The 12,381-nt window shown below is 54.1% G+C and overlaps 3 protein-coding genes across 3 annotated transcripts; 1 reads left to right on the top strand and 2 right to left on the bottom strand.

Moving 5' to 3' along the window:
* Nucleotides 1-237: 237 nt before the first annotated feature.
* Nucleotides 238-3,732, top strand: PRP5 (pre-mRNA processing RNA-helicase; the record flags this gene model as incomplete). The annotated part of the gene is made up of 2 exons (XM_049345801.1): nt 238-1,033; nt 1,085-3,732. The coding sequence occupies 2 exons, from the start codon at nt 238-240 to the stop codon at nt 3,730-3,732; spliced, it is 3,444 nt and encodes a 1,147-aa protein (XP_049197328.1).
* A 1,592-nt stretch (nt 3,733-5,324) lies between these two features.
* Nucleotides 5,325-6,127, bottom strand: PSF1 (DNA replication protein psf1; the record flags this gene model as incomplete). The annotated part of the gene is made up of 3 exons (XM_049345800.1): nt 5,325-5,418; nt 5,515-6,047; nt 6,101-6,127. 3 exons carry the CDS (start codon nt 6,125-6,127, stop codon nt 5,325-5,327), a joined length of 654 nt encoding a protein of 217 aa, XP_049197327.1.
* Nucleotides 6,128-6,855: 728 nt separating this feature from the next.
* Nucleotides 6,856-8,505, bottom strand: J4E93_007896 (uncharacterized protein; the record flags this gene model as incomplete). Its single annotated transcript, XM_049345799.1, has 3 exons — nt 6,856-8,121; nt 8,171-8,227; nt 8,278-8,505. The coding sequence occupies 3 exons, from the start codon at nt 8,503-8,505 to the stop codon at nt 6,856-6,858; spliced, it is 1,551 nt and encodes a 516-aa protein (XP_049197326.1).
* Between the last annotated feature and the right edge of the window lie 3,876 nt (nt 8,506-12,381).

Here is a 12,381-nt window from a genome sequence, read left to right as displayed (position 1 = left end):
GCGGACTGTCGCAACTTCCCAAAAATTATCGCTAGCGTCCAAGATTTCGGTTTTAGCGCGTCGCACGTGCCAGGCTGCCATCAGCCAAGCATATCCTCGGAGACTCTACAGCAACTTTATCGCAAACTCCGCAACTCCAACTCTCTGTTTACCCCACGCAATTGCAACCACCACCCGCATCTGCTACGCCAAGACGCCACCCCAGACTGATTGCAGCAGTAATTCCACCGACTCACCATGGCGACGCGCCACTCTGACTACGATCGTAGGCGCCATTCCCCGCGCCGCGACCGCGACCGCGGAGATCGTGGAGACCGCTATGGCGAAGGCCGCTTCAGAGACGACCGTGACCGCCGAGACCGCCGCGATGACCGTCGAGAGCCTGACCGTCGAGACCGCGACCGCGGCGACACGTACCGGCGACGTTCGCGCTCCCCGCCTCGCCGCCGCGACCGATCCCGTGACCGAGGGGACCGTGCCGACCGTGGAGACAGCTACAGGCGCGACCGCGACGGTGATAGAGACAGGCGTCGTCGCTCTACTTCCCGTCGCCCTGGTTCCCGTTCATCTGCCACACCTGCGCCTGGCTCAGACAGCTGGAGGCGCGATGACGGCAGACGCGACGACAGCAGGCGCGACCGGCTAGATCACTCCTCGCGCGACGACAGGAAGAAAGACCCCGAGACACAAGCCAAGGAAAAGCTTGCAGACCGCGCTGCGAAGCTGGCTGAGTGGAAGAAGCTCAATGCCGAGCGCCTGCTCAAAGAGAAGACCGACACACCCGGCTCCGGTGCTTCGCCAGCTGCCACTGCACCTGCAACCCCGTCAGTCACTGCGACGCCCCCGCCAGCTCCGGCATCTGAGGCCAAGCTTGTTGAAACCGCTAAGACCAAAGTCATTCCGCAGAAGAGTGCTACTGAGAAAGTCAAGCAGAAGCAGCCCGAGAAGTCGACCTTCAGACTGGATGCTTCCGCCGCAGCCCGTCCTCTAGACATGGCCAAGCCTGCAGGCAAGACTGTCACCAACGCTAGTAGTATGTTCATCCCAAGCCCCCTTTTTACGAACCACAAGCTTACACGTACAGACGTTCCCATTGTTAAGGGCAATGGTAACATTGGCTCATTCGGTCTCAAGACCAAGACTGCTGCTGAGACCGAGGAAGAGAATTCCAGAAAGGCATTGCTCGACGAGGAAGGCCCGACCCGCAAGCGCAAGCTACAGGCTCTCCCCGAATTTGACGCCAACGAGGCACCCTCGCTCGAAGCCGACGGCGACGACGCGGACTCTCCAATGAGTGACATCGGCAGTGATGACGAGAACAACGCGGAGCTTCAAGCTCGCCTTGAGAAGCGTCGCGCTGAGATCGCCAACGAGAACCAAGAGGACACTGCCATGGAAGAGGCAACTGCTGTCGAAGCCCCTGCCGACGACAAGATGGAAGTTGACGAAAATGCAGGCGCCGAAGAAGATGACGTCGATCCTCTCGATGCCTTCATGGCCGATCTCACTGAGCCACAACCAAGCCGCGGAGCTCCTTCGGGTCAGACTATGTTCGCTGACGAGCTTGAGACTGTCGAGACTTCCGTCGAACATGAGGACCTTAACGAACTTCGCGCTGCCAAGAAAAAGAAGAAGAAGGAGGTGCCTACCGTCAACCACGATAAAGTTGAGTACGAACCGTTTAGGAAAGACTTCTACACTGAGCCCTCCGAAGTTGCACAGATGACACCTGAGGAGGTCGCAGATCTTCGCCACGAGCTCGACGGCATCAAAGTCAAGCCTGATGACGTTCCCCGTCCTGTCACCAAGTGGGCGCAGATGGGCCTGCTGCAAGCTACCATGGACGTCTTCACCAAGATCGGCTACGAGAGGCCTACAGGTATCCAGTCTCAAGGTGTACCCGCAATTCTCTCTGGCCGAGATCTCATCGGAGTCGCCAAGACCGGTTCTGGAAAGACACTTGCATTCGGTATCCCTATGATTCGGCATGTCCTTGATCAACGCCCACTGAAACCAACTGATGGGCCTATCGGACTGATTCTCGCCCCAACCCGAGAGCTAGCACTGCAGATTGTCAACGAGCTCAAGCCATTCCTTGCAGCATCGGGTGTTACCATCAAGTGTGCCTATGGTGGCCAGCCCATTTCTGAACAAATTGCTATGATCAAGCGTGGCGGCATCCACATCCTATGTGCAACTCCAGGCAGAATGATTGATCTGACCAACGTCAACCAAGGACGAGTGCTTTCTTTCCGCCGCATCACTTACGTTGTCCTTGATGAAGCTGATCGCATGTTCGATATGGGCTTCGAGCCTCAAGTCATGAAGATTCTTGCGAATGTACGCCCTGATCGCCAAACTGTCCTCTTCTCAGCAACTATGCCCAAGAACATGCAATCTTTGGCTCGCAAAGCACTGCACAACCCAGCCGAGATCACCATCGGTGGTAAGAGCAAGGTAGCTCCCGAGATTACTCAGATCATCTCTGTTGTACCAAACAGTTATGAGAAGAAGATCAACAAGACTCTGCTGTATCTTGGTCAGTTGTTCTCTGAGGATGAGAACGCCCAGGTATTGATCTTCACTGAGCGGCAAGAGACCGCCGAAGATCTCCTGTCCAAGCTCTACAAGTCTAAGTATTTCTCTGTCAACACGATTCACGGAGCTAAAGATCAGACTGATCGTAACGAAGCGATCAACGACTTCAAGCAAGGTGTTCTTTCGATTCTCATTGCCACATCTGTAGCCGCCCGTGGTCTTGATGTCCCTGGATTGGCTATGGTATTGAACTTTGATTCACCAACCCATTTAGAAGATTACGTACACCGCTGCGGACGTACCGGCCGTGCTGGCAACAAGGGTACAGCTGTGACACTTATCGAGAACCCCGGTCAAGAGCGCTTCGCTCTACACATCGTCAAGGCCCTCAAGGAGAGCGGTACAGAGGTGCCTCCAGAGCTTCAGGAGATGGCTAACACATTCCACGAGAAGGCCAAGGCAGGTACCGAGAAGTACTATGGCGGTTTCGGTGGCAAGGGTCTCGACAAGCTTGATGCAGCACGCGCTCTCGAGAAGAAGCGCGAGAAGCGTCAACTTAAGCTGGAAGGTGTTGATGAGAGTGAAGACGAGGAAGAGATCGCACCGCTCATCAAGAAGCCCGAGGTCGCTGGTCCAGCTGGTGTCGTCAACGCTTCTGGTCCTGCTGCAGCTGCCGAGGAAGATCAACCACACTGGATGAAGCTACTGAACAGCAAGATTGTGGTCAGCAAGACTGAGCGTCCTGACGCTGCCGCTTCCGGCAAGCCGATGACCGCCCGCGAGCGAGCTATGGCTGCTGCCTCCAAGGTCGACGGAAGGCTGAGCAAGAAGGGCATGATCCACGCGGGTCAGCCTATCGACAACAAGGGCCCCGATGCTGGTCTCTACCACTCAACCATCGAGATCAATGACTTCCCTCAGAAGGCTCGATGGGCCGTGACCAACCGCACCAACGTCGCCAAGATTCTGGAGCAGACTGGTGTTTCCATCACGACCAAGGGCAACTTCTACGCCGCTGGCAAGCAGCCTGGTGAGAATGATCTACCCAAGTTGTACATTCTCGTCGAAGGTGACACCGAGAACATTGTCACTCAGGCTATGATGGAGCTTACTCGTCTTCTGCGTGAGGGGACCATTGCGGCTGAGGATGCCTCTGCGACTCGTGGTCCTACCGGCCGTTACAGCGTGGTTTGAGAAGTTTTACTTCCGTAAGGTATGCTCGATTTTCTCTCTTTCATTTCAGCGTTGCTTTCTTTTCCATGGCGTCAGTTCACTGCATTGGGAGGAATGGTCAAATGGATGGATGGGAAGGGCATTGGACGGAGTTGAAGGTTTCGACAAAACACGATCGTGCTTCGATACATGCCTCTGGGCTGTACCAAAACGTAAGTTCTCACCCCACTACTCTTTTCAGAAGTTTCTTTGATTTACCCAACCGTCGCAGGTTTCTACTCGGTCACCGAGCCTCTGTCAGGCAACAACATCATTGTACATTACGGGCTCGGCCACACGGTTCGCCGACATGCGATATGCGGGAAGGGGAGTGGAGGCTTGACTCTGGTAGTTCTGGTAAAACATGTCTGGTACGAAGGAGTGGGGTCTTGATTCTGGTGCTTTCCCGTGCAGCCTGACACGGCACGAGAGTGTAGCTTAAGATAGCTTTTCAAATGAGAGGCAATCCCGCCTACTACATGAACTTCTTCGCGTGTTCCTAACCACTCATATCTCGTATTGTATACTCCAACTTGCCCGGCGGCACTGAGATCTCAAGAGACGTGATACTGCGTCAAGACCTCATAACAGGCCTCTTCGCCGATCCTGTATACTCCATCAATAAATCTCTCCTCAAGATCACCTTCTGCGCGACAATCAATACATGCAGACGCGAACCGACATTCATTCATTCATTCCTCAGACCCAGATGCGTGGTACAGAACAAACTACGCCGTATTGCCCTGAACACTGATGACGCAGCTCTACAGGACCCACGCCGCACCGCCCGACGCCATATCGCCGTCCAGGCTGCAGCTGCATCATCTGAGAAACCCTCCTCGGGGGTACATCCATCGGAATATGTATGTGTAGATGTAATGGCGCCATAGCTGCATGTCGCATATTGCATGCTGCGTCTCCTTCCTACATGCTCTACCATCCGACCGACATCCACCGAACTTCGCGCCGCAACACTGCATTTCTCCTTCGCGTGCATCTCCGCCTATTTTAGGCCGAATCCAGGACACCTGCAGGAGAAGAGAAGCCCGGACCTTGACGTACTCCAAGGAACATGTTTCTGCTCCTAGCGAGAGGCGAGTAAACCTGGGCTACTGATGATGCAGATGCAGGTGTAAGGCGCGTACATGCGTGCGTGCGTGCGTGCATTGCTCGCAGAAAAAAACGCACAGCACAGCCTTGCCGCCGCTCGGCCCCCAACGCCACTCGCGAGCGAGCTGGTGCTGGATCTGGATATCCCTTCGTCTCGGATGCGGCTCGGCGAACCCAGATTCAGGGCGGGTTCTACAAAATGGGCGTATAGCGGTGTCGGGTGGATGGCGAAGGATGCACTTGGTAGGGTAAGGCCACGGAGGACGTTCCGGGTTATTTGGTTGGCTGGGGTTAACGGATGAGGGAGGGTGGTCGTGGCGGAGGGCCCTGGTGGGGACTTGGTAAGGGAAGGTGGGGTGAGGTTTGCGGTCAATCTTTCATGTATTGGATTGATTTTGGTCGCTGTAGAGGTCGAAGGAGTACTCCTGGTTGCTGAAGCGGTCGAAGGAAGAGTAACAGATTGATTAGCTGAGCCGTTGGAGGTATCCTTGCGCAATTAGGCGTTCGACGTCGCCTTGCCGGACGTAGAATTGGGAGTTTTTGGTGAGGGTTATTGAGCTGTGATGTCGGTTAGCTGTGGTGACTAGTATACAATATTTCGGATGCGGAAGGAAGGGTCGTAGGCTTCGGCATGCCGAGATGGCGGTCACGTACCCGTATTCTGTTTGGATCTCGCCTGCGTCCTTCAAGACGCGCACGTCGATGAAGAGATCGCGCGGCGGCTCCAGACTCCCCGTTAGATCGATATCCGTCCATTGCCCCTTGTACGCAGCAAGCAAGTCACTGTATTGCCTCACATACTCCTCCTCTTCAGGACTCAAACTACTCTCTTCTTTCCCGCCTCCAGCGCCCATTCCACTGCCCCTCCCCCCTTCTCCGCTATGGTCCTTGCTACCCTGTTGTTCCAGCACGTCGACGCCTTCCCAGCAGTATTCTTCTAGCTTGTCGCTCCGCACGCGGTGGTAGGCGAGTAGACAGCGCTTGTTCCGGCGCATGCACAGGTGGTTTACGAGGAGGGCGCAGGCGGTTTCGGGGGATGCGCTGGGGTTGAAAGACCCGCTGTAGGGGGCGAGGATGGATGAAACGTCTTTGTCGAGGTCGCGCACTTCGCGCACTATGGAGCGGGTGAGCTCCGAGGCGTAGGGTGGGAGATGGGGGAGGGCGAGGGTGCGTTTGGCGTTTTGGACCTGGGGGTGTTAGAGGGCTGTATAGTAGTGAGAACAGGACAATTTAGTTTTACCAACTTATTGGCCGCTTCTCCATACATGGCTGTGGTGTGTGTTATGGGTTTCTTGAGTGTCGTTCTTTCGGTGGTACAGAGATGTGACGATCAAGCAAACGCGACTGTCACTTCAATTTGTAGAGTACGCAGAAGTAGTAGGCTCCTTAGTATAGAGAAGCTGCAATAAATGTGACTGTGTGGTCTGTTCTTTGAGGAGATATCAGAGATCGAGTTGTTCAAGCAAGAGCGATTGGCGCATGCGATGTAACAGTAACATTTGTTGGACCCTCCGCGAAGGCAGGCGCGTTCCTGACGCGGGGGCAGGTGGGGCGGGGACGGGTCTTGGCTTGTCGAGTCCAACTTCAAACCTCTTCTGGCAATCCCTTTCACAACGCCAGCAATCCACGCAACCTCATTCGCCAGCATCGCCAAAATCCCGGCTGGCATCATACCTGCTATCACATACGCGGAAAGATGAACCGATGGTACGCACGATGAACGCGACATCACGTCAACATCGCGTCGAGACAAGAGCGAAGGAAGATTGAACTAATATGTACATCTCGATCTACGCATACGATAACACCATGTCTAAATGCTCTAAGCCTCCGAGTTTTTGGTCCGATCAACGCCTTGAATGCTGCCCACCATGGAAGCGCTTATCAGAAACCACCCCACGATGCGGAAAAGAACGATAATAGCCATGAACGACGTCACACATAAGCGTAAGAGCAACATGACCACCCAAAATGCACTAGCTAACGTGATATAGATCACTGCTCACCCATCCACTTATCAAACTCCGACTCTTGTTCGAGCGACACCATGGTCGGGTCTGGCTGCCAGGCTTGATACTCATCATGCGGAAGATCCAATAAGCCATCAAGGTTGTGTTGCTCAAGCCTATCTTCTTGCATGTCCGGATGAGGATTACGGTATATGGCGTTCTGCAGCGCTGAAGGGTCGATGTCCGAATGACTTCCTCCGTCATAGGCCAACAGTAATGGATCCAGCTGCCCCTCGTCGAATGATGAACTCATATTCGGGTGTAGCTGTTGCAGAAGATCGTTCGCATTACCTCCAGGCAATCCCAACATCGATGGATTCGAGTGGAATTGCATGGAAGAGGATGGCGTGTCTACCCTCCTCATGTGCATGTCGTCTGCGTACGTTGGACTAATTTGCATATTCGGGTAGGCGGCAGTCTGATAGTACTGATTGTAAAGCTCGTTGTGGCTTATCGGCATCGGCATCGGTCGCCCTTCGTTTGTCATCTCCCAGGACGATCGGTTGATACCATTGCCATTCGGTCCGAACGACTGATCGAAGTACTCTACAGCAACACCATTTGACGGATAGCTGAATGATCGATCGATCCTCCTGGCCTGTCGGGGACGAGATCTGCCACCACCGGGAGCCCATTCGGCGTCGTCAAGGTCGCTAGGTTCTTCTTCGTCAGACCACTCGCTTCTTCGCTTACGAGCCGGCGCTGCTGTCTTGCTAGGCGAGAACTTGTACGTCGGGTGTGCGTTTTGGTGGTTGATCCTCTCGATCTTTGCGTACTCGTTGTATAGCTCGCGAATCTCCGGCGGTTCCAGCGGCCAGCTCTCCCCCGCTACGGACGATACGACTTGATGATTGTTCTGAAGACACCATGACTTGGCCCTTTCCGCAAATGCCGACCGGTACAGCATGAACGAGTTCATGGGACGAGTGATGTATCCATTCCTCTTCTCAACTTCGCGTCTCCTGACATCCGCTGGTCTGTTCACCCATTCCTCCATATTCTTGACCGGGATATGATGTAGCTCCTTTGTCAGTATGCTCAACGGCGCAGTAAGCTTGGGCGTCTTGTGCTTCTCGTTCTTCGGTGCTTTCGGCTTCTTCACTCGCGGTGTCGCTTTCCGTCTAGGGCTAGTCTCATTCAGGCGTGGAGAACTGGACGATGTTGTTGCTCGTCCGCTGCGAGTTGTCCTACGTCCGGAATCCTCATCGTTCGCGGATCTTGGTGTCGGTGGCGAGAATAAGGCTTGCTCGTTCTGTCATCCATTAGCAATTGGGTCAGAGACAATCGGCAACATTGCGTACCTGCATGCCGTTGTACGGCCCGTTCTGGTAATACTCCGCTGGTGGACCATATCCCTCCTGTACCTCGATCAGCATGGTTACATGTGTGAAGACGCAGGGACTCTTACATATTGTATACCTAGTCCGAGCCCACGAGGATGGTTATCGGCATGTGACGCATGTGAAGGGATCCCTTCGTGCGCCACCGAGCCAGGCGAGCCGTACCCTGTCTCACCGAACGAATAGCCGCGATCGACGCCATATTGCGCAACTAGGTGCAGCCCGGACTGATACTCTGACCCAGCATTCGGTGGGGTCGGAGGATGTTGTTGGACGAGCGTGTCACCCCTCATCATGGCGAGTGTTGATGCACAAGTTAGTTGCTGCGACAGTGGAGATTGCGGACTGCCGATTGGCCTTGTTTCCGGATTCAACGCAACGCTTAAGCGATGGAGATCGATAGTTGAACAGAGCAAGCGCAACTGCAATGGACGGAATGACTCTTCTGTTGGTCAAAGGCTGCGCAACATGAAGACCGGAGGATTTTGTTGCTTCTGGATACCGAGATGCGTTCGTTGGGCTCTCGAGAAGATACTGGATGAGACTGCTCTGTTCCAGATATTGTACTGGATATGTGTCAGTACGTCTAGCGAATGTGTCGCTCTTTGCTGGGTTTGCTTCACCGCAATGATGCATACCAGTTCGCAAAGTGTTCAGGGAACGAACCTGTTGCAGTTACCCGCTTCTCACCGGCACCAAGGCTTTGGTGCAGAGACAATCAGCGTGGACGACTATGCGATACCAACTTGCAAGTCAGACACCGCCGTACTGTTTGAGTTGTGTTGTTCCGGCCCGTGTCTCTTTGTGGCGAAGGCAGAGCTCGAGCAAAGTGTGAAGGGCAAATCAACGGAGAAGGATTCTTTGTCCGGGATCAGTCGCCAGAAGGTATTTGTAGCGACTACACAACTCGAGGTCGACTGCTCACGTATGTGTATAGTGTACCTAGTCGTCTGAACATGGACAAAGGCACTACCGGATTGGTGCTGGCTGGGCGCGCTTGACACACTCAGACGTCGCGCTGCTTTTGGCCTGCGAACCTCTCAAGCGATGAACTATCTGCGAAATGGCGCAAGACCTAGCCTTCTGGTCCGTTCACGTTTCGAAGTCGAAAATATCATGTCCGTCCTGTTGTGGGGTTGAAAGCGGCCCTCAGCCCCTCCACAGCGACAGCTATAGACGGAAGCTACTCTCAATGTGGGCGCCCTTCCTTTCAAATCGCCTACCCCAAGAAGCTCTCTACCAATCTTAGCAGGGGTGTACTATGGCTTGCAGCAGTCATGTGCACTGGGCGCTCGCTATAGCAAGCCACACGCTCACTGGTATCTTTAGCCTCCAGAACGACCCCTGAAGTTATGTTCCGCCAGAACATGGGCTGCATTCCTGCACCAATTGCATCACCGGGGGCTCGCGGTACCCTTGCCCAGCAACCAATGACATAGATGGTACATGACAAGAAATTTCCCCAAGGCCGAACGTGGTTGGTCGACCAAAACTTGGGTTCTTTCGCTACGTAGTCAAGCCTGACGTGCTGTTCACGGATGGCTGCAGCTCTCTATGTCAGAACCCTGACAGCTGGTCATACTTGGCAGGGCTGACCACGACACAACGATTTCTCACATCCACACCGCACATCAAAATGCAACTACACAGTCAATCTACAGGCGGCGACAAACTAGGCACATCTCAAACACTCGATCTCAAACACATTATCATGATTTTGCGGTCGCCGGACAAAGGGTAGGGTCGGTACGGCAATCCCGACAGGCTGGTTACGATGCGCCCCCGCGGCGAGGTTCAGGTCTGTGTCGACCGCTCAAGCTCAGAATAATTCCGTCCATCTTGCCTCTCGGCTATGGAACCCAACATGCTGCAGCGACGACATTTGGGGTAAGCCCGTCACGGTCAACAGACCCTCCACGTCCTTCGGTGACAGGCCGCGGACACCTGGGCAAGGTCCTGCATATTGCATGCATACAGCAGAAGTTCGGTTGCTTCCGGTCGATCGTGTTGACATGGGGACCTGCCTTTGGAATGCGTACTATCGCCGTTTCGGCACCACGACCAAACTGTTACAGCCTTGTGCGACCAGGTTTGACTGAGCCTCAAAGACGATAGTGATTGGTTCGAGCAAGCGCGAAACAAAAGTGGAGACCACTGTCTGGAGTATTGCTTTGAACCAGGAGGCTTGAATGAGTTTGTACTGTTTGAGCATGCTTCTCTGACCGGTCTACCCAAGAATGAACGCAAACGGACTATCACCATGCCAAAGTGCTCTGGCAGTATCGTGGAGGACTGCACCAGGACACATGATCGGTATTCATGGTGGGTACAACATTGCCGACTCGAGCTACTCGTAGTTACAGGCGTCAAGAGCATCATCTGCGCACGTGTGTGTGATCGACGCCGTAGCTGTCAATGTCTGCCTCCACTGACCCAACTTCTGTATTGCCTGAATAGGCCATATCTCCGTTACCTTCGCCAGCTATCGCAATTGCAAGAAACCGTTTCCGCAATTTCCCATACGGTGATCCCGTCCGCGGGCTAGAGAGATATGATCCGCTGGTTCTACCCGTCATCGACCCGGATGTTCTCGGTCACAGACCTCCCCGCGCCTCATTCCACTTTTTACAACGACTATCTACACCTAAAACGCTCGGTACCTTGCAATAACTACCCAAGAGATGTTGTACTACCATTCCGCGGACGCTAAGAGCCAAGGTCAGCCCCCATTTTGCTGGAAGGGTTTGGCGGTTGAGCGGTCTACCCCACTTCCCAGCATTGTTACCATGGGACGAGCTTCTGGCACGGGAATTCCGTCAATAGTGTGATCGAAATCACCAATATCATTGCGCTCGAAGCAAGCTACGCTCAAGCTTCGGCCCTTTTCTGCTCACAGCACGACAAGTGCCGCGCCATCGGCACACTCGCGTTGAAGATGCAGCCGCATGACATCTTGCACGCTGGAGTTGCCTAGTCACCTCAGGTATACACGCCTCCGGCACCAGGAAGCTGGCGCTGGTACGCTAGTATGCGCTCTTGCAGTAGGCCAACGGTCGCAGTTCGATCCAGCAACTATGCCGCGAGGTACCCATATACCGAGTGATGCTTGGTACGGCTCTCATGCAAGTATCGCACGATGTGCCTGACATTCTTCAATGTACCTTGATGAAAACTTACCCGTTCCAGAATGATCAGAAGACACGGCACAGTGGCACAGTCGACGAAGCTCCCGGCAAAAGCTTACGATATATCTATGGCGTCGAGGCAATATCCCAGCATGCCGCTCAGTAACGGGACGCCTCTGTCGCTTCTGGCGCGAAGGCGCTTATCTCGCGTAGTTTTGCCGGCTAAAGTAGGTGTAAGGTATGTGACGAGTAGCGCACCAGCATCAGGGCAGCACTTGTCACACAACAACACGTGCAAGATCGGGGCTTCCGCTCGATCATCGCTTTCCAACGGTGGACTAAGGTCGTTGTAGACTGAGCGCCACCGTCAGCCTGGACATTCGCCTCTTGCTTTTACCCCTCATTTCACGTCAAGGCCTGAATCCTTCTCCATTCCATTCGGCTAAAACGTCAGCGTCGCTCACCACTCCACTCACCTTATCTCCTTGCTGAACCGATGCGGCTTAAAGATAACATGGGTCTTTCCTCAAGCAGCTAGCATCGTGTTACGCCACCCCATGGAGTCGGTACACGCTAGCACGTGATGTCACTAACGCTGCGCTCCTGTCGCTTACCCCAGTCGTTGGTCGACGCCCATCCACAACGGCTGCCAGCCTGGATGTGGGAAATGCTGAATCCTGTAGGGGTGGCGAAAGTGCATGTTCGCATTAGCTCGCATCTTCCTGCCCAACGTACGTTCGTTGAGCTATCTAACTTTGCATCACATTGCGCGAATGCGCGCGATATGAGATGGCTGTTCCTAGTGCAGAGGAAGGTCAGGGTATCCTCGTAGTGCAAGGTGCCAGTCATGCGGCGCACACTTGCTTCAGTGGTTGTTTCTTCAATCACAGCTGTGAGGTCGACAGCCAGTACGTTGCGTGCCTGCTGATACCAATTGCTTGCAATTCTCACAGTAGCAACGTTGACAAAGAGAGTACACTTTTCCTCCGTGAAAAGTCGAAACAGTGTCTCGTCAAATTTCACTATGTCGCTGAGATGAGATCACTG

The sequence above is a fragment of the Alternaria ventricosa genome, assembly GCF_023758065.1.
Source record: "Alternaria ventricosa strain BMP 2768 chromosome Unknown scaffold_14, whole genome shotgun sequence".
In the NCBI taxonomy this organism is placed as follows: domain Eukaryota; kingdom Fungi; phylum Ascomycota; class Dothideomycetes; order Pleosporales; family Pleosporaceae; genus Alternaria; species Alternaria ventricosa.
Note: the sequence above shows the minus strand (reverse complement) of the source record. Positions and strands in the feature narration are given on the sequence as shown.